The sequence below is a fragment of the Solea senegalensis genome, linkage group LG18 (genome assembly GCF_019176455.1).
Source record: "Solea senegalensis isolate Sse05_10M linkage group LG18, IFAPA_SoseM_1, whole genome shotgun sequence".
Lineage (NCBI taxonomy): Eukaryota > Metazoa > Chordata > Actinopteri > Pleuronectiformes > Soleidae > Solea > Solea senegalensis.
The window spans coordinates 11,189,866-11,210,593 of NC_058041.1; the positions used below are offsets into that span (position 1 = coordinate 11,189,866).

The 20,728-nt window shown below is 40.4% G+C and overlaps 2 protein-coding genes across 2 annotated transcripts in view; one reads left to right on the plus strand and one right to left on the minus strand.

Annotated features, from left to right (window-relative positions):
- ctbp2l (C-terminal binding protein 2, like) overlaps positions 1-4,512 on the plus strand; it is a 47,277-nt gene extending 42,765 nt beyond the window's left edge. Inside the window, 2 exon segments of the mRNA XM_044014359.1 lie at positions 64-181; positions 2,630-4,512. Coding sequence (XP_043870294.1) covers positions 64-181; positions 2,630-2,810 — 299 coding nt within the window. The 3' untranslated portion in view covers positions 2,811-4,512.
- A 1,156-nt stretch (positions 4,513-5,668) lies between these two features.
- Positions 5,669-19,949, minus strand: zranb1a (zinc finger, RAN-binding domain containing 1a). Its single transcript, XM_044014360.1, has 10 exons — positions 19,625-19,949; positions 18,263-19,118; positions 14,631-14,818; positions 13,461-13,614; positions 12,577-12,648; positions 10,885-11,083; positions 10,132-10,252; positions 8,590-8,719; positions 7,108-7,337; positions 5,669-6,686 (listed from the first exon to the last, which is right to left on the minus strand). The coding sequence occupies exons 2-10, from the start codon at positions 19,092-19,094 to the stop codon at positions 6,471-6,473; spliced, it is 2,142 nt and encodes a 713-aa protein (XP_043870295.1). The 5' UTR covers positions 19,095-19,118; positions 19,625-19,949; the 3' UTR covers positions 5,669-6,470.
- Positions 19,950-20,728: the final 779 nt, after the last annotated feature.

Here is a 20,728-nt window from a genome sequence, read left to right on the forward strand (position 1 = left end):
TGGAGCGTTTGATTTGACGGTAATGAGCGTCACTGCTGTCGTGTGTTTGGCTCGTGTGCACAGGTCGTATCCCTGACAGCCTAAGAAACTGCGTCAACAAGGAGTTCTTTGTCACCACGGCACCGTGGGCCGTTATGGATCAACCGGGAGTTCACCCTGAGCTCAACGGCGCCGCCTACAGGTAAGAACTGAACATAGTAACAGCTTGAGCTTCATTTGTATTCTTCTTTTTTAGATGTCAGTGGTTAATGATTTGTTTGTCTGTGTATCATACTTCTGTAGAATGTTTTCATGCTTCTTTCCACGTTAAGAAAAAAATACAAATGTCATGTTAAGGTCCAGTGTGTAAAAATGAGTGACATCGAATGATGAATCAATTTACATTAAAAAAAGTCTGCAGCAAGTCTCATTCTGAAGCCAAACAGTAAATAAGAATAGCCACGACTCAATTTGAATGTAAGTATATGGAAAAATGTGCTTCTTCTTCTCACTTGAATTATAAAGTCACTAAGCATTTTCCTGAGTTTCCTGAATCTTTAGATCTTTAGGATTTATGTGTGGTTCTCTAAAACATCAGTGAGGGGAAAAAATGTTAAAAGAGGACTTTAGGTTAAGGATTAAAGCGTGGTTCTCTGAAACATGAGTGAGGTCAAATTAAATGTTGAAAATGGGCTTTAGGATAAGGATTAAAGTGTGGCGCTCATGAACAGGGTAGTGCGATGAATGCTGACGCGAATGTGGAAAGAGAACAGAGTATAGAGTTAGCGTTGTCCATTCAGAAGACTCAGGAGTGAGGAGACTCTGGTGCAACACTAGACAGAAGTTACACACTGGTGCTTTAAAGCGATTACACTCTTGTATTCTGTTCAATTTCAGCCATTAAATCCTCATAAAGGTTACACACTGGACACTTGACTGTACATTTCCCTGATCTTCTCCTCCATGCTGATGTTCTCTGAGTATATAAGTTAACCTCTGAAGTCACATGTCTGCTGTAGTGTCCCAGCCCCTCTCACTAACTGCCCTCTGTAGTCATAGAGCTGTAACTCTGTCCACTTTGTCCCACTGTGGGACAGCTCTTCCTGATCTCAGCGTGTCCACCTCCATGTGCTTCTTTCACACAGCCAAGTGAACCAAACTCTCCCGGCTGTAACAACCGGCATCCCCCAAGACAAAATTAATGCCTAGATCAGGAGCAGGTAAATACGACCAATCCGGGCCGACAGCCTCTTCCCTGAAGGTCCTGGATCAGACCCCTTTCCCCCCCTGAAGGTCACCTGATGTCTGTCCCCCTCTATAATCCTCAACATAGCACTCACTTGTTTGACTGAACATGGAGTAGATTATGGGTGGAAGCGAATGTTGCGTGTTGAATGTCCCAGGAAGCATGACATTAAGACATTCAAATGCACTTTTATGGATGGAGTCATGCTTTATGGTTCCCCCTCTCATGGGTTGTTTTTTTGTTGGATCAGTTCTGTTGGATTAAAATCTCTGAACTGTGTTACTCTTTTCTCCTTCTCTGGTTGTATGGTGTGTATGGTGTTTTCCCCTCTGAATACTGTAATGTAAAGGCTCTTTTCCCACCAAATAGTACCAGAACTAAGAATTAAGTCTCTTTTTTTTTGTTCAACCATTCAGATTAGACAAGTTTTTTAATTCAAAGAATTGGAAATAGTCTCTTCAATACCTGTAAACGGTTTGTAAACTGTGATATTTCTGCCAAAATCGTTGCTCATAAAACAAGAACAACTGTCGAGATAAGAGAACATCTCCTCTTTAATTTACTGTTATTTCTGATGTCTTATTCTAATGTATTTGTGTTATTTTATAACTTAAACTAAAAACAATATTAAAACACAAAACAGTCAGTTTGTCTGCAAAATAATGAATAGCTCAATTAAGTATAATTAAATATTTGCTTTTACAACAACCAAACGCCTGAAGAATATTGAGTTTACCCTTTAAATAAAAGAGATAATTTTATTCTCCTACCGATTTGATTTATTTATCAATGGCGAGACTAATTTGTTTAGTTTCTCCTGTTTTGTTTTCCTCTCCGAGGCCAATTTACGATTTACTTTATTGTTCCCGGGGGGCGCTCGCTGTGGGGTCAGTGGTGCTGCATGAATCACAATCAATAAATGAAAAAAAACACTCATATCACAGTTAATAATTAAATCAATAATGAAATAGAAAACATAAAACCCATCAACATTACAGTTATCCAGCTGCTGACTTTGCACATGACCACATAGTGCTCTCCAGATAGTGTTGGCAAAATCTTATTTAAAATGCTGAGGGAAAACAGCACAAATTAGTTGTTAAAATTATGTTATTCAGTCATTTTTGGAACACAGATGATAAAAGCTTGTACTCTGGAGTCAAATCATTTACATAAGTGTGTATAAAAGTAGGTGAAGACACAGGACTGTGGTTAAACAAACAGCTACACCGCGTAATGAAACGAAATCAGTGACTACGGAAATTTGAACAGTTTCTAAAAAAGGTTTCTTTAGTGGAAAAGAGCCAGTAGTATGACTAGATGTTTGTCACGGTGTTAGAATGCCTGTGCTGTCTCAACACTGGGAATCACAAACACACTAAGCTCCTTTTCTCCTCCCACCAGATACCCACCAGGTGTGGTAGGAGTGGCTCCAGGCGGCATCCCAGGAGCTTTAGAGGGTATGGTCCCAGGCGGGGTGCCCATCGCCCACACCCTGCCCTCTGGTACACACCCCTCCCAGGCCCCGTCGCCCAACCAGCCCTCCAAACACGGCGAAATCAGAGAGCACCACACTGAGCAATAGCAACACAAGGGGGACGTGCGCGGCCAAACATCTCATCCGACCTGTCGACTCTCCGCACCGACCAATCACAAATCACAAACCGACCAACTGGGACCAAGAGACAGTGAAACACACGCAGCTGCCCGTGCAATCAGTCGGCAACTGGGAACTAAAGTGTTCTGGGGGAATTTGTACTTTTAACATTTTAGTTTTTACTCTCTCTCTGTCTCTTTGGCTTCAGTACCGACTTTACTCTTTGATGATGATGTTTTTTGTTTCGTTTTGATTTTCTTCGGGACATGCCTATGATTGTGGACACCGAGTCCAGTGTTTTTAGTGCTTCGGGAGAAACCCCTGATGAGACTCTGTCCCATCGCCTGCCCAACAACCCACCCACCCACCCCTTCACCTCAGAGCTCATGGGGAAACGTAGGCCCACTTATCAACACACCAACAGGAGAACAAGAGAAAAACAAACAAACAAACTTTGGCATCATGTGCTACTGGACCTTAACCCTTTACCCTCCTCCTCCTCCTCCTCCTCCTCCTCTACTCCGACCCTCCTCATGTAACTAATGTGTGTTGTTTAGGCCCCTCATTACGCCTCAGAAGAGAGCGTTTTTTTTTTCGTTTTTGTTTTTTCTTTCTATCTTTAGTGTGAATGACTAAAAATGGATTATTGAAGTAAATATATTTATCATTAGTCAAACAAAAAGGAAAAGATTGCTCATCACTTATAGTAATCTACAGTGGGTTTTAACCTTTTCCTGGCAATATAACGAGTTGTCACAGCCGCAGTTACAAGTCTCCACCACTCGAGGGCACTTCTACATAGCTTGACGGGTTCCTCTGCGTGTAAGAAGGTGGCTCCAGTGTATTTTGTGATTGTCTCTTTTTTCCTGTGGGTTAACAAGAAAAGAAACCTTCACTGAACACGTTTTCTTTGTCACTGCATTTACAGGTAAGAAGTCATAGGGATTGTACACATTTGATATTTAAAAACAGTGAGTAGGTGTCATGTCAGTGTGACATTTCAAATAATCAGTGAAATAAGGAGGCTGGTGTGCCCACATTCAAACCTCCTGTGCTGATATATGGACATTTCTGATGACAGCTGATGGACAACTGACCTTAACTCATGGCGGCAGTGTGCAGATCCAGACTCCCTCCTTTCTTTGAGCACATTACAACCTTCGAGGACAGGAAAGGGTTAAAGCAAACTTAATTTCTTAATGACTCAGGAAAACACCTTTTTGCAGATATTGTTTATTCCCAGATTTTTGTCTTTGAGGATAAAAAAAAAAAAATATGACTCATCTGGTTAGTCTGGATATTTTCTCTCCTTTCCTCATCTTCTCCATTGTGGTATTTTTATATACAAGGCGCATCCCACGTTTTTTGGTGTTAAAAGAGTTTTGAAGAGTCCTGTTAGATTTGTATTGCCTAGTTAAATGTTCCTATAACCATAGTCCTATGTGATCCGACCTCTCTCTCTCTCTCTCCTCTCCTTATATTTTCTTTGTTCTATTGAAGGCCAGGTTCTTTGGGGCATCCTGTACTCTGTAAGAGCAATAGCAGAAATTCATACTTAGTGTCCCAACAATAGCAGAAGAGGCAGCCAGCAGTATGTTTTTGTTTTTAGTGTGAGTATTTGTATTTGTTTCTTGTACAAGGTGAACATTTAGCATTCAGTGCAGTTCAAATAAAAAGATACAATACTTTATCTGCCGTGTGGTTATCTGTTGTCCTCTGGATGAGAAACCTTTCATTACCGGTCAGCTTGCATTGATTTGTCTCCCTAAGTTTTTTTTATTGCAACACAGGGGGGCGCCAAAGCATCAACACGATGAACATGAAACAAACGAAGCAACAATCGAATAAAACAAGCCAAACTGAAGCTAAAAAGTCAACAAGATGCAGCCTGGTGAGAAGAGGTGACTCAATTAAGTACTTGTGTGATACTAATTCACATTTTTCTCTCGTAACTGTCCCCAAGATGATGGAAAATCTGAGTTCACTCACACATCGTCTAATTTAGTCCAAATCATGGTGAATCCCTCCGAAGTGCGAAGTTAGATTTACAACTGTTTTAATGTTGTGGTTTTGATCCTGAATTTTTAAGTCCAGCACAGAGATTCTAGAATTAAGGCAACTTAAGACAGGACAGTCAAATGTCAGGATGTGGGTCAAATTCTAAGTCCAATACTCACGGCTAATGCTGAAAGACTCAGGTCCTGAGGTCTGTCTGAACAATGGGATAAAGAAGCCTTCAAAGACGTGAGATGGATGGTTCAATTCTTATGTGGCTCAGTAATTAATTGCAGAGCCGTCACACAAATCTGACTACATAGCTCAAGCTGTTACAGCCTTGGAGGTTCTTAGGATGGATGTTTGATCCTGATTGAGGTGCGATGAACGAGAACACTCAAAGACGAGAAGAAAGAATAAGCAAATGTCGGACCAAATGACTCTCAAGGTTAGAGTGCTGCATGGAATGTGAGAAGGTGTGATTCCCACAAAAGGTTTGCTTTTATGACGTCTACTACCCAGTGTGTCCAAGAAAAAGCAAAAAAAAAATGTCTGGACGAAGTGGCTCAGGCTGTAAGAAACCTGTCTGCAAGTTTCCAAATCCAGCTTCTAAAATGATTCAAGAGAAGCTCCCAGTGGATTCATTTGTGGTCCATAAGTGCAGGCCTGGCAAGTTCAGAGAAGTTCAAGAGTGTGATTGGTCTTTAACTGAAACTTGATTGAGCGACTGTTAAACTTTGTCAAACTTGAAACCACTGATTGCAGCTTCCCTTGAAGGAGAAAAACACGGCTTTTCATTCAGCTACGGCAAAAAAAATATATTAAAAAACATCAATACAAGTGACAACAAAGAGGATGCAAGTGAGTCAAATTTAATATTAATGCACTCCATAGAAAGAGGCAGAGTGTTTGGTTTTGTCTTTTCCCCACCAGCATCACCGCCACCCACTCTAACATGAACAGGAGCTACAGAGTCGCACGTAAAAATGTCAGTAAACTTGTACGTCATGTTCCCCCCCTCCCACTCACAGAATGTAGGATTTATCTGTGCAAAATAAAAATACTTCAGACCGAACACAGATAAAACAGGGCAGAACAAGAGGTATCGCCTCCGTGCGCTATCTCTCCTAAACAAATAAATAACTCAAACATCAAAAAAGGGGGTTTGCAGAGGGAATCAGCAATCGGGGAAAAAACGGGTGCTCTTTACACTTTAACACGCACACAAAAGGTTAGCATCCTCTCAGCTTAAAGCAAAATTTCTGTCAGGCAACTCTGTAAATGAAATTCCTCCTCTAGTGCAGCTTCGGGGTTTTCTTAAATACAATATATTTTCCTACATGTGCTAGTATTTCTGTCAAGTTGAGATAATTACTTTGATAACAATTATGGAGAAATCTGAGTCGAGAAGGCAAACTAAGTGGACTTGATGTGCTTTCAAAGGAGCAGTTAATCAGGATTCTGTTTGTTGCTGCTGGTATGTTTTTCTTTTTCCTAACACAGAGCTCACAGAACACATGCATCATTACAAGTTAAAGTTTAACATTTTGAAGAACGGGTGGGGAGAAAAAAAGAAAAGAAACATAGACAATAAGGTTCTCTCCCAGAGCCTAGTGTCCAGTCTCAAGCATTATCTTCTTTACCTTCCCTCACTCACTCATCTTCATCCTCCTCTTCTTCGCCGTCAGAGAGAGACGCACAAGGGCGGATCTGGCGGTATCGGTCTAACCACTTCTCCACCATCTGGGTGACCAGAGGGTGGTAGCGGCGGCGAGAGCTCTTCTGCATGGCCGCCAGCATTCCTCCTTCTGTCACACAGCAGTCCAGCCATTCCCTCAGCAGCTTCTCCTGCTGCTCCTCGTTGCCCATCTGAGTCATATTTAAGACAAGAAACTACTGGTGACCGTGGTCAAACATTAAACGTAAAAGTGCAAAAACAAACAATTTTCCTTTTCCACCTGAAAGTGGGTCTTAAAATATGTAAAATATCAAGTGAGAGCTGTTGTATTTGGTCAACTGTAACAATGTATAAAACGGTCAGATAACAACAAAACTAAAATTGTATGACCTAAATTACCTTTCAAAACCTACCTGCAGTACCCTCATGGCCCAACAGGGGGCTTTGGGAATCACTGCACTAATCAAAGACACTGTTTTTAAGCACACAAAAGTATAAAACATGCCATGCAAGGCCCAGTTTCACCTTGATATTAATATTAAATGTCAACATACACATACACATTTCCATAAAATTAAAACATGAGTTGTTCATCTCAGTATGGGACCCTACCTCCTGTGCAGAGAGGAAGTGAATGTGCAGCAGCTTCCTCTCGCTGTCCACTAGTGGCAAGAAAGTGACAGTGACATCATCGTCCGTATTTAGGTTGGCGCCAGCACCGCGATTGTCATAGCCATCGTTCTCCATGGCCACCAGGGCCGAGAAGTGGCCCCGTGTGTAGCCCAGAGCGATGGGACTCTTCCAGCAGAAACTTTGCTCCCATAACAGAGGCAAGTACACACCTGGTAAAAAACACACACACACACGGAGCAGGTCAGACCAGCTGGGAGATGCCGTACACAACAGTGGCTGTACACTGTGTGTGACTGTCACTCAGGGCCAAGCACCAGCTCAGATCTGACCTGACATCAGAAGTGACTGCGTCTCAGCCGCCTGTAAACAACTGGGACACTGTGAGCAGAGATCAGCTCTGTGCTGCAGCCTGGTGTCCTGTTTCTTCAGGAGGACACTCACTCAACACTTCCTGCTCCAAACAAAACACAGCCAAGCTATCAGCCAAGTAGACAAGTAGAGCAACAGCTCCACACTGGTTTGAATAGACAATATTCTGAGTCATCAGGCTATTTTTACCACACCTTAAAAGGTGCAGTGTGTAACATTTGGTGATTTTTGCCATGGTAACATTATTTGTGTGCTATGTTGGTTCAACTGAAAATAGGCTCAGCCAAGCACTACTATCAGACCTGAATGAGGGAGCGTTTGATGAGATAAATGCTTCATGTCCCTGTCCGCCCATGAGCTGCTGCTGTTTACACACAAACTGCTGAACGACTGGGGTTTTGGAAAAGTAGAATTCAAACTTCTGTGGGTGTTTCTTTGTGTTTTCAGTCACACTCTAACCCTGTCGATTCATCCGTCTTGGCATAAATAGAATCACTTGAAACACAAGATTTAAACACCACTGTACTGGAAAAATACAGAGAGAAACATGTGGAGCTGAAAGGTTTCACTCAGCATTCTGTGAACTCATTTGAAAATGGTTTAAAAGGAACATTTGTTGTACCTTAAATACCTTATCTTGTGTTCTCTTGTAGGGCAGCAACTAATGATTTCTTTCATTATCAATTGATCTGTTGATTATTTTCTCTATTGATAACTTAATTATTTCATCCATCAAATGCAGATAAAGCTGTAATGCGTTCAAAATCTTGACATTCAATGTTTTATTTCAACCACAGACTGGAAATGTTTTATTTCCCATCATAGAGGAGCAAAAAAAAAAACTATCCACATTTAAGAAGCTGAAATAAGAAAACATGACTTTATTTGCCTGATTGTCCTTGAAAGAAACTTAAAGGGTAATTTCATCAAAAAAAACAAAAAACAAAAACAAATTTGTCCAGGTTTGAGTTTGAGTCACCTGCTGTTTTTCCAATACAACATAGTTGTATTTGCAGCATAGAAATATGTATCAGCATGGATTAAAAGAACAACCCCTTAAACAGTCACTTATTTAAATCATTGCCGTCTCACCTTGAAAACGAGTGTATCCTAACGTTTCCCCACGGAAACTTTTGTAGTATTTCACTCCGTAGACTATGATGGGTCTGCGAAGAATGTGTGCGAGAACAAAAATGTGGGTTTGCTCCAGGCTGGCCCCGGGCTAAGTCGAGGGGAAAAGGGAGAGAGAGAGAAAAAACAACAACACATCATACAGTAGTTGTCAACATTAACATCTCCCTCAAATGAACATTTCATATAAATAGTGTTGAGGGCCAAGACTGCCAAGCACTGTGATCGAGTAACAAAACAGAGAATCCTCTGCACTGGGAATCTGCAACACTGCAACTGCACGTCAACATGCCACCATCTTCCTCCCTCCACATCTGTCAATTGTACTGAGAGAGCAAATTACATAAGGGCTTTTAAATACACTACAGCTGCAATTACATCTACACTTACGAAGTGGGCAATATAAGAGCTGACATAATCTTTTAGATGTCATCTCTCCGTCACAGTCAAAGCCTCAGATGAGGTTATCACAGGAGCGCGTTTCTCATATTTGGAAAGTGACTCTCTGCTTGTGCTTGTAATCCCAAGGTCACATGTTGGGGGAGGAGTGCTGCTTCAGCAGACGTGCCAGCTGAGCAGATGAGCTGTCTGTCAATTCAGAATAACAACTCGTGCCCTTGTTGTCATTCACACACTGTTCCTCTACCACGGTGCTTGTCTTACGACTGCGTCTGCCACACGGTTCATTCCAGTTTTTCGAAAGTTGATGAGCCAAACGTTTTCAGCCCCTGTCACTTAAAGTTTTAAGATTATGTGACATTTATCAGCTAATGGGTTTTTTGTACATTTGTAAATGATGATCATACTACTCAAATACACCTACCGCTCCCTCTTTTTTTCCCAAAAGGTGGCTGCTTCAGAGAGCAGTGTTGTGTACATATGGCTGAAACTGGAAATTTGAATGACATTGTATTATGGACACTAAAAGATTGTGGCTTGTGCTAACCACAGTGAAATTACACTCAATTAAAAAGTATGTGTAATAACTGTGTGATTATTTTTTATATATTGATTGTGGCGAGGTACCGCTTCCTTTTTTGTCAGTTTGAGGCAGCTAAACTATTAATCCAGTCTTTTTCAAGATTTGGGATTTAAAGCATTTATTTTCAAATATGCATATATGAAACAAGTTCCCTATACAATGAAATTCTTTATTTGCCTTCCACTATAAACTCCAATGAAAAAGGTCACAGTGTATTGCAGACAATGTAAAAATGTGTGGGGTTTTTTGGTGCCAGTATTTGTAAATGTGGTCTTAGCAGATTTTCCAAAACAAAAGCACCATCAATTTCATTTATTTGCCATAATTTTTTTTAAAATTACATTAGAATCTCCAATGCAACCTTGTAGAGCATACTGTACATCTTCTCATACATTTATTTTTATCACCCCTTTTTTAATACAGAAAAAAACAAAAAAAAAAAACAGACTGACCGACCACACCATAGAGAGCCATTTTATCATTTAGATTCACAGTGAACTAAAGGAGTGTGTCATAATTACCTGACTGGCCAAAGACAGGATGAACGCCCAGTCCTCTTGCCACTGTTCCTCTCTCAGGGAGAAATGCAAACCAAAGCTCTGCGAGTACCACGACTCCCACTCCTTCCAGCGTGTATAAAACCTAAAAAGGTTGTGGCCATTAGTTAATTTTAAGTTTTTCCCAGGAAAGATGCAATAAAGAACAAACATAAATACACAACAACTGTATTTCATATCAAAACCAACTGGATAAAACTTCACATTAAATAGCTTTGATACAAATTGCACTCTCTATTCTCTTTTTAAGTTAAGAAAAAAAAACATAGTTATGCATATTGATCAAAATCGGTCTAGTGCATCATACATTAAAAGAAAATCTGTTATCAGTAACAAAACATCCTGTATTTTAAAAACATGAGGGAAGTTAAATAAATATTAGAAAATACTTGCATTTACTTCTACAGCCTGCAAATCAAACTATCACAACCACATAACTGACAGAACATCCACTAGCAACAAGTTAGAGAAATTAAATTCAAGCACAGAAGTTGTAATACGAGTAGATCTGCTTCATCTTTATTTGTTTGCTGGCAATAGAGATTTTATAGATTCAGTAAGCAACAATTAAAAGAAATAAATGGTCCAAAATAATGGAAGTCAGATCATTCAGATTATATTGGACCAAGTGTCTGTCATTGTAAGTTTAAAAATACCGACTATCAGGACTGTTATTTTTTAGGGGTTTTTTTAAATAAAAAAAGTTGGGCATCTTACCAATGGGAGCAGTCGTGTAGGCTGTCGTGGAGCGTTTTCCGAAGGACAGAGTCCTTGTCATAGATGCCCCAGGTGGCCTGCAGAACAGAGTCCAACAGACAGTCTCCTGCTGTGCGGTTCCATAAGGCATACAGGCGACTGTCCAGACGCGTGCCCAGCTCCAAAGACCAATTGATGACAGGCGATTCCTCTTCCAACTCTATTCATAGTGAGACAAACAAAAACATTAATGTGGGGTTAAAGCATGACAAAAATAACCCAGCTCCCAATCAAAGCCATGTTTGAGCCCATCTGTGTTTGTCAAATTTTGCAGTTACAGATGATATGAGAAGTTTAATATTTTAAAATTAATTGCGTTAAATAGGAATGACAAAAAATCACTTCCAAAGTTGACACTCACACAATAAGCATGGGAACATAGTTGCTGAGTTGACAACATGAGGTATGCAACTGCTGCAGTGAACTGTTTTGACAGTTTGAGACAAACCGAGCGCCACAAAACCAGCTTTTCAGCATGTTTCTTTTCCTCCTGAAATATCATTAAACACACCTTTACAGATTCCTCTGCTGCTGTCAAAGCAAAATCCAAAACAAACAGAAAGGTTCAGCACTGTGTTAAAGTCTTAATCCACCATTAGATTTGCTGTTTTGATTAGCTGTTAATGCTATAATGACCTTACAGTATAATCATTTTAGACCACAACTTCTACAGTTAAAAGCATTTGTTTTTTGAACTGTACATTGAAATATACATCGGCTCTTTTCTGTACTACTTCTGAGCAGGAGAACTACTTTGGCTGCTACTAGAGCGGGTGTTGCCTTCTTCGCCACCCTGGGTGGTGTCTGTGTGTGCGTGTGTGTGTATGCATCGGGGCAGAACTCCGCCATGTGCGATACAGAGAGCAGATGAGAATTGTAAACAATCGATGTTTGATGTAGAGACAGAAATTACATGTACGGTTGTGTGAATGAGATAAATAACACTATATGGGTGTCAATCTACATATGACTATATGAAAGGTAACCTTAAATGATTTCTTTTGTGATCTGGCACTATATAGAAAATAAAATTAAATAAAATTTACTTGACCTTCAAGGGGGGACGGGATGCCCCACTTGCATATAATGGTAGGGGAAACACTGGTATGTAGTGTGACCTCCCCTTACACTTGAATAACAGCATGATTCTGACTCTCTTGAACCTGGAGTGGAACCTTAATTAAAGCTTTTATTAAAACCTGTGTTTATCCTGATATTTCATACTGAGAAGTACCGGCTGTGAAAATTGTCAACTACATCAAGTTTATTCGAGACATGCTTGAGCACTAGACACACAGAAATGAACAGCTGCTGGTTCCGTAAGACTTAAGCACAGTACTGTACCTCACCAAAAATCCAACTTAAATTCCTAAATAGGTCACCAGATTCCTCTAGTATCTTCAGTACAACACAAAAGCCAGCATGCAGGTTCACAAGCATTCACATACAGAATGTCTCACTTATTATTTTTGTGGGAGAGAAATCACTGAACTCCACTGATGAGGGGGGAGGGGGAGCACTAGGGCAGATGTTTTGTTTTTAAGTAAGTCAAAGATGGCAGATCATGAATAACACACTTAAATCATTTGATATTTTTTATATATATATGTTGATTGTGTTTCGTAAGTTTTTGTTTGTCATAAATAACTCTACCTTTCTGCACATCTCGATCCAGGACCTCATCAAACAGCTTCTCTTGGACAGCAGGTGGCAGGTCCTCTATATCTGCAAAGGCACATGGGAAAGATATGTTTTAATGCTCATTATAAGCTAATGATTGGCTGCAGCAAGTGAAAGAAAAATTCTGTAGCAAATGACACACAGAGGGTATGTTCTCGACAGTTACTTTCACAGGCCGATGTTTTGTCAATAACACACTGTAAAGACAAGCTCTGTATAGCATGTTGTGTTTCTGTGTGATTTGAAATGTGAACACACAAAGCCAGAACAGTGTTGGCTATTCTCTCACTCAATAGTGAATGGCACTGGCTTTGTCTGAAAGAGGGAGAGCGCCTTGCAGCTGGCCTCAGGCCAAATACTGTGTGCAAAGACATACTTGCTTCAAAAAAAAAAATCATATCTATCAGTGAAGCCTGCATAATCTTTTAACCCGGTGGCATTGGCGGATCTAAATCACAATAGTGGTGGCAGTTCTGAAAAGCGAAGTGCATGTCATTTGAATGAAGACATGACGCCACAGGGATGAGACACTGAACTGCTGTTTCTCTGAGAAATGCTGCACAACAAGGACGGGCTTCGTTCTTCCTACTCTTCGTTAAAAGGGGTGGGGAGGAGGCGGACAATGAAAGGCTTCATGTTTGAAACTACCAAGAGGAAATTATTTTGAAAAAGGTGTCAAATATAAGGATACAATACCTTGAAATTTAACTTAACAATGAATGTTCAGATATTAATTGTGGCATTTTGTGAGGAGGACAAAAGGGAAAAACCTCTGGCAACACAGGCCAGGTAATGAATATATACAGGAATAAAACAGGAGATGGTGTTAAAATAGACAAATATAAACAAACAGGTACCTGCAGGGAGGGTGAAGGTGACCAGGTCACTGAGGAAGTAACAGGCAAAGTCTCCTTTGCGTTGATGTAGTGATGCAGCAATTTCTCTGCGAATCTGCTCTGTCAGCTCAGGACACACCATGGACGGGATGCACTTGGGTGCCTGCTGGTTCACCTTAAAAACAAATATGCACAACAGATTTATAGAAAGTCAAGAGTGAATACACATCTAGTTTGTGTTCAATTCCCATATGAAAAAGACGGACCATTACAGTTTCCATATACACACAGTTTCCTGTGTCTTCAAGTATATTTAAAATAATAGTTTGATTTTCACATTCCTATTTTATGCAAGAGCCTTCTTTATGGAGGGTGCCATTTTGTGCTGATACGTTTCTCCAGAAGCCAAAATGGAGAAACCAGCTTAAGTAGAAGCTTACCACAAGGTTGAAGAAGAACAACATCCTTTCTGGTATGTCAAGACCACCATGTTCTTTAGACCTCATCAGTGCTTAGTCACTGGAACTTATCATTCTTATTTATTTTTACAGAAGTGCCATGTTGAGTTTCATATTGTACTTGAATATCAAGTATTTAACTCTGCAACACACAGCGATAAGGCCATCTTCCTCTTTCACCCTCGGTGACGTGTTGCAGAGTGCAGCCTTCTGTGACTCTCCTAATGGTTGCCTGGCCTCCCTGCTAACCACATCAGCTCTGTGGCATTGTGTCCATTAGAGACAAGTGACAGGACTGCAGCCAGGCTAATCCTCTACCTAATCCTTAAAGTGCACTACCACTGTAATTATAGGCATTACAGGCATCTGCTATATGTTGCCTCCTCTTGTGCAGAACAAAAGTAGGCACTGAGGTGCTCGACAAAAGGAAGTACAACAAGCACAGAATAGTATTGGAATTACATGAGCATGTCTGATTACTTGTGCAAATAATCTAAATAAAAAGTATTTTTATTTTCCGTTATTTAAATCAGGAAAAAAAAAACTCATCGATATTTAAAACCTCTTTTTCAAGAGCATCATTCAGTGTTTCACAGTAAATATACATATTATCTGTAACATGGCACAGTTGTATAATGATCATGTAGAAATGTATTAACCAAGGGTCAACCTGTTATAAATATAAACTCAGACACACATTTGGAATTGCAAAGAGATCAAAAAACATGTGTACCTCTGTTAGCAGGATGGCCAACATGTCCTGCCTTTGAAAGCGAATAGCCAGATGGACCAGGGTGAAGCCTACGTCAAACGCTGAGCACCGGTTGAGGAGCTGCACCTCGTCAGCGGTGAGTTGCCGGGCGATGTCGCCTCCAGATGACTTGTAGGCTTCTATTGCCGCCAGGTCTCCCTCTACGACGCCTGAAACAGAGGAAGTAGGAAGGAAGATCAGAAAATAGGAGGAAAATGTTGGCAAAGGGAATCTTCATTCAACAAAAGCATATACAGGAATTATTTACTGGTGCAATTGCTTTTCCAGGAATTTGTGCACACCAGTGGAGGTGATGCTCATTTACAGAACACTGTTTTATTTATATATTTATTTATATATGTATATATATATATATATACACATATCATACACACACACACATATATGCACATACATATGTATGTGTATGTATATATATACACATATATATATATATACACACATACACATATATATATATATATATATATATATATACATATATACACATATGTATATATATGACTCTATGACAGAAAAGACTACCATTTCAATTTCAAACACATCTGCAAAGAAAATAAATGAATGTAGAAAGATATGGTAATCCTTTTAAAACAGGCCTTTGCTCTGTAAATGGATTAGTCTGACTCTTGGAGCAGCTCCAACTCCATGGCCTTGCTAGTTCAATGTGACAGACGGCTTGCTACCTCATCACACTGTTCTTAGTCACAACCAATACATGTTTAAATCTGCAGGGAATTTGTGTGGCATGGTCAACTGGAAGAAAGGGAGAGATAAATGTAAAAAGAAGCACTCAAGCAATCCACAGTACAGATGACCCCTGAGATGTAGCCAATAGCTAACCCAGTGTGAGAACAGTTATCACACTGTCAGGCCATAACAGACAGAGTAGTATAATGCAGAGCTATAGAGCACAGAGTGGTGTAAGACAGAGGGCAGTCTGTGCAGATTAGCGTTCTCCCCGTTTTGGACCTTGCAGTCTCAACATCTGTTACAAGTGAAATGTGCGGCGGGTAGGTTGCACAGTAAACACCAAGGCTCTGGCTAACAATCTACATTATGATTGTGGGTGTTCTTATGGACATTCTTTTCAGCAGAGCGGAGGAATTTTGCCTTGAGAGAAACTGGATTTGAACGTGGATGACAAATTTTTAAGACATGCTGGGTGACTTCTTTGCAAACTGGTTCATAAATAGACACAGAAGGATTGTGGGTACATTACAGTTAGCACGCTGCCAGACACTTTGTCATTGTCATGTTGAAAACAAGATAACATCCTGGAGAAGTAAACATGAGGGAGCACCGTTGTGTGTCCTCACAAGTCCTTATGCTTAAATAAACTAGTGATATGACAAGATTCCTTCAGTTACTTAACTGGTATTGTTAATTCCTTTAAGCCTTTGTTATTATGTTGCCCAGTGAACTAGCAACAACACAATTCAAAGTGTGTTACCCGAAATGAGCTGGCACTGAGATACTAAACAGAAATGATAGAAATGACGCCCTGACAGCCTAATCATGGCACATGACAGCAACGTCTGTGGTTCTAATGACCAGAGCTGAATTCAGTACTTCACTTTTCCTCACACTTTGTTTCCTGTCTACCTCACCAGTGTCCAACCTTATCAAAGAAAGGCTGCCACAGTGGTATAATATGAAAAGATAATGCCATGCTTATGTCAAAATAAGCCTGTACATACACTAGTCACACATTTAGCCAGAAATAGAAAACACCATGAATATCATGACATAACAAAAATAAAAAACATGTCAGGATGTTTTGCTTTCTCTCTTCACATTAGAAGACGACAATTTTCCTGACCCCACAATTTTGACTGCTGCCGCTCTTGTCCAGTCACATTTGCACAGCATGCAGGTTGTTTAAGACAACGGAGTGTGATATTTCCCTCAACCAGGTCAAGCAATAGGGGACATTAATAAACTACTTTAATATAATCATATCACCAATCCAAAACATCCCCAATACTATCCATCTTTGAGTTAATATGCGTGATTACACTTTCAACACAAACTGCTATAATTTTCTTCTGACTAATTTAGTAGTTATACAAGTAAAATTAATCCAATCAAATAAAACAATGTCCTATTGCTTGAAAGGAAACAACATACTTTACAAAACATTACCTTGAGCAAAAATGGAACTATAACCGTAATTGTAAAACAAACTAACACTATCTGTAAAGTCAAGGCTCCTAAGTCACAGTGAAACAAAAGAACAATATAAGACAAACACTGTGTGCTTCCTTGTGTAGGGAGATAGTATGAATGGGATCATATGATTTTGGCCCAAATGCAGAGCACTGACAAAACATTAGGGCAGAACAGTAGAGTGAAGCTGTGAGACCTGAGGAAGTGCTTGGCTTTCTGTCATTATGTGCTGCACAGCTCACTTCCTCACAACAGTATGAAGGCTCCAACTGTCACACAAGCTAAGTAACTGAAACAGGTCAGTCAATACAGTGGAGTAGTAAGAACTAAAGCTGAAATCAAAGAGTAGGAAATGTCTGAAGCACATATGTGCTGTGAATTGTGAGTGAATTGTATGCCTGTGACCTAAGAGTGTTGTTTTCTGTTCTTCAAGAACTAGCCGACGAAGGCCATCAGAGCAAAGGTTACTGGGTCCCTGGTCATGTGCTGCTTTCACACTTTTTTGCTTTTTGTGTTGACTGGTGTTCATGTCTTGTTCAGGCTATTTTTGCCTCCTGTGGGCCCCAGCACAGCACATAAGCACCACTGTTTACAGGGTGTGTTGAGTGCGAGCCAGGAGAGCCTCAAGTCGGTGAGCTCCATGCTATTCCTGCGCTGCCCAGACGGCTCATTCATCCTCACCAGCTGGGAAACACTTGCACCCTCTCAGAGACTCTCAGTGGCACAGCAAGGGCAGGAGGGAGGCTAAGTGGTGAGCTGCATAAAATTCTCACTAACCAATCAGTTACCATCAGTTATCTTTATTATTATTATGTCTATTAGTTTCACGATGGCTTCCATAAGTGTCATGTCACTGCAGTGGTACATTTCCACCTGAAAGCAGCACTTGAAATGTAACCTTTCTTGGTCATGTGCTACATTCCAGACATTTGGAATAGAAAAGGCGGGACAGATTTTAACTAAACACCAAGGCCACTTTGGCCTTCACCAGATAAGGCACCATTAAATAGGACAGAACAGGCAGTATTTAAAATATCATTTTGCCTTGGGGACAAAAACAATCGGGTTGCCTCTGACTGGAGCAACTTACTCGGCTGTTACTCAGAATGACATCATGGGAGGATTAAAAAAAGGCTGGTGTGACAATGGATAACAAGGAAAAAGTATATACACTAGAGCCACAGAGGGAAATGAGGGCAAAAGTATTATCACATAATCTGAGCCCTGAAAAACCCTGTGACTATTTATCACTACTACGATAATGTAGAAATTAAAGCTTGATTCATTGGTCTGGTCATTTATATTTTTTGGGATAATTTCACTTAGAAAAGGCCAAGATTAGTGAAAAAGACAGAGACAAAAATAAATAAAAAATACTCATTTGAGTTCACTTGAACCCTTGTTGTGAGAACATAAAACCTCACCTGCACATGCATTGAGGAACAGCCAGTCTGTTTTCCGCATTCTGTTTCTAATTTGCTTTAGCTTCTTGAAGTCGATCTCTTGCTCTTCTTTGCTACTCATGGCTCCGGCTGCAAGTTCTATCCTCTGGAATTCCATTTTAACATTGTCTCCCCTCTTGGGCAATGGAGGTGACCTCCTTTGGCCCTGGCCTCCACTGCAACTGCCCCTCCAACGACCCCTATCCTGCTCATTGATCATAGGTGATGACTGTGCTGATTCTGCCAGCTCTATGGCCTCCTGGTGGTTGGGCTTGGGTTGGTCACACACCACACACTTAGTAGTTTTGGGCCAGTTCTGGTAAGTGCAAGCTGTGCATGTCCAATGCTGCTGGTGGGTGTTGAGTCTGTTTCTGTCATTGTATTCCTCACAGGTATCCACAGGTGAGTGAAGAGCAGGCCGGCAGCCTGCATTGGAGCTTGAAGTCTGGGGGGATTCAGTGGGGCTGCTGGTCCTCGGGCGCTGACACAGACACTGTGTGCAGCGGATTGCCCTGGGCCAGTTCAGGTACGTACACATCTGGCAGGACCATTTATTGGCAAGCTCAGCCACACAGGTTGACCTAACCCTTGGCCTAGCACTGGAGTCAGGGCAGATGAGGAGGCTGCTGCCACTCTCATTTCTGGGAGGGTCCCACTCTCCACTGGTATCCAGATCAGGGCTGTTCTTGTAAGGTTCCTCTGTGATGATGGGGGAAATCAACCTCTGTGCACGGCACATGGTGCACTTGACTGCAGATGGCCAGTTTTCAAAGGTACAGTAGTCACAGGCCCATTTAACCCTCTGTTCAGTCATTGTGGATCACTCCGGCTGGTCCAACTGTAATGATAAGTTTTATTATAAATCATTAATTATGGTTTGGGCCAGTCCTCTTAAGTACATAGATGAGTATGATTAATTAGTGTTTAAGATAATATATGGGTCAGACAACATTATTTCACGAAGTTATTTAAATTCAAATGTTCAAGCTGGGGTTTTTTGTTTTGTAAATACCTCGCATTTATCTGGTGCTTTCAATGACACTATGAACCGGGCATAGTGGAGACTTAAGGAGAAAAACTGCCGGCCAAATGTTTAATATCGAATATAGTATAAGATTAGTCAACAGTCCGACTTTCACTCAAATAAACCAGTCATTTTTACGCATTCCATAGGATAATATTCCAGTATTTAGGGCTGGCTTGCTAGCTGACAACCAGGCTAACCATTAAGCTAGCATACACAGCTCAAGACAATTCCAATAATTAACAACCATTTTTGGCAAAACCCACAGTCGTAAACATTCAATTGCACGGAACATTTGAAGAAACATGCTCGAAACTTACTGTTTATCAGTTGCGTTCGTTGTTCGTAGAGCTGCTGGAAACCACAACAAACCCTTCTTGTCCAGTCCCCCCTCCACCTCCTCCTCCTCCACCTCCTCCTACTCTATGAAACCTTTCCTAAACCGAGTTTTTCGACCCCTCTTGCTCTGTCACATTTTTTACCTGTGTACACACATTAACTCCTCTCTGAAAAAAAACACAGCCTGGTAAATCCTCTGTACTCCCCGAGTCATGGCAAAAATCCTCGACACTCCATGGCTTACATTGCCTGAGTGTTGCCTAATGGCGGCGACAGTCAGACAAATGGGTAGCAGAGCCAAAATAAACGCGAGCCTGCTTTCGTCACCAATCATCTGGTTTATCGCTCACTGTGATTGGCTGACAGACGGTGCCGTGAGGCATTCACGACTATCGGGAAACACTAGCACCTCTCTGGTCATTTAATAACTCGTGGAATCATGGTATTTCTGTATTATGTTATATTGCATCATTAACATCACATTATGGCAACATTATATAGATACTGCAGACTGTATAATAAAGTTATTACTCTAAGGCGGAATATATACGTAGAAAAATAGCCCTTAATAGTGCAAACAAAATAAATATGCATCTCACATTATATAAAATATTTAGAGCCTACTGTTATTGATTAGTTTTAATTAAGGTTAATTAAGGGGTGAATGTTTTTTTACCTCGTTATTCAGCAAATAAAGAGGAAGCATTCAAATTCATCGGCCCTTCCAAAGTTTGTGTTTGTTTGTTTTTAAGTGGTGCATGTTTTCTTTCAAACTATTCAAATATTTTAAATTAAATTAATACTTGAAAGCAGCATTCCACATAAATCCAGGGGAATCCTACATGAGTACATTGAATTGAATACATTCACGATTTGCCAGTATACACATGGAATTCACAAAGATTTATACATTTTTAAATAAAATGGATTATTAATAAACGATTCACTGTGGATACACGACAATTGAGCATTTTTGTTTTATTGTTTATTGTTATTATTATTATTATTACTGTTGTTGTTGTTGTTGTAATGTTGCGACTTGTACTGCAAATGTACTGGAAAAATATTTTTTTATTTTGTCAATA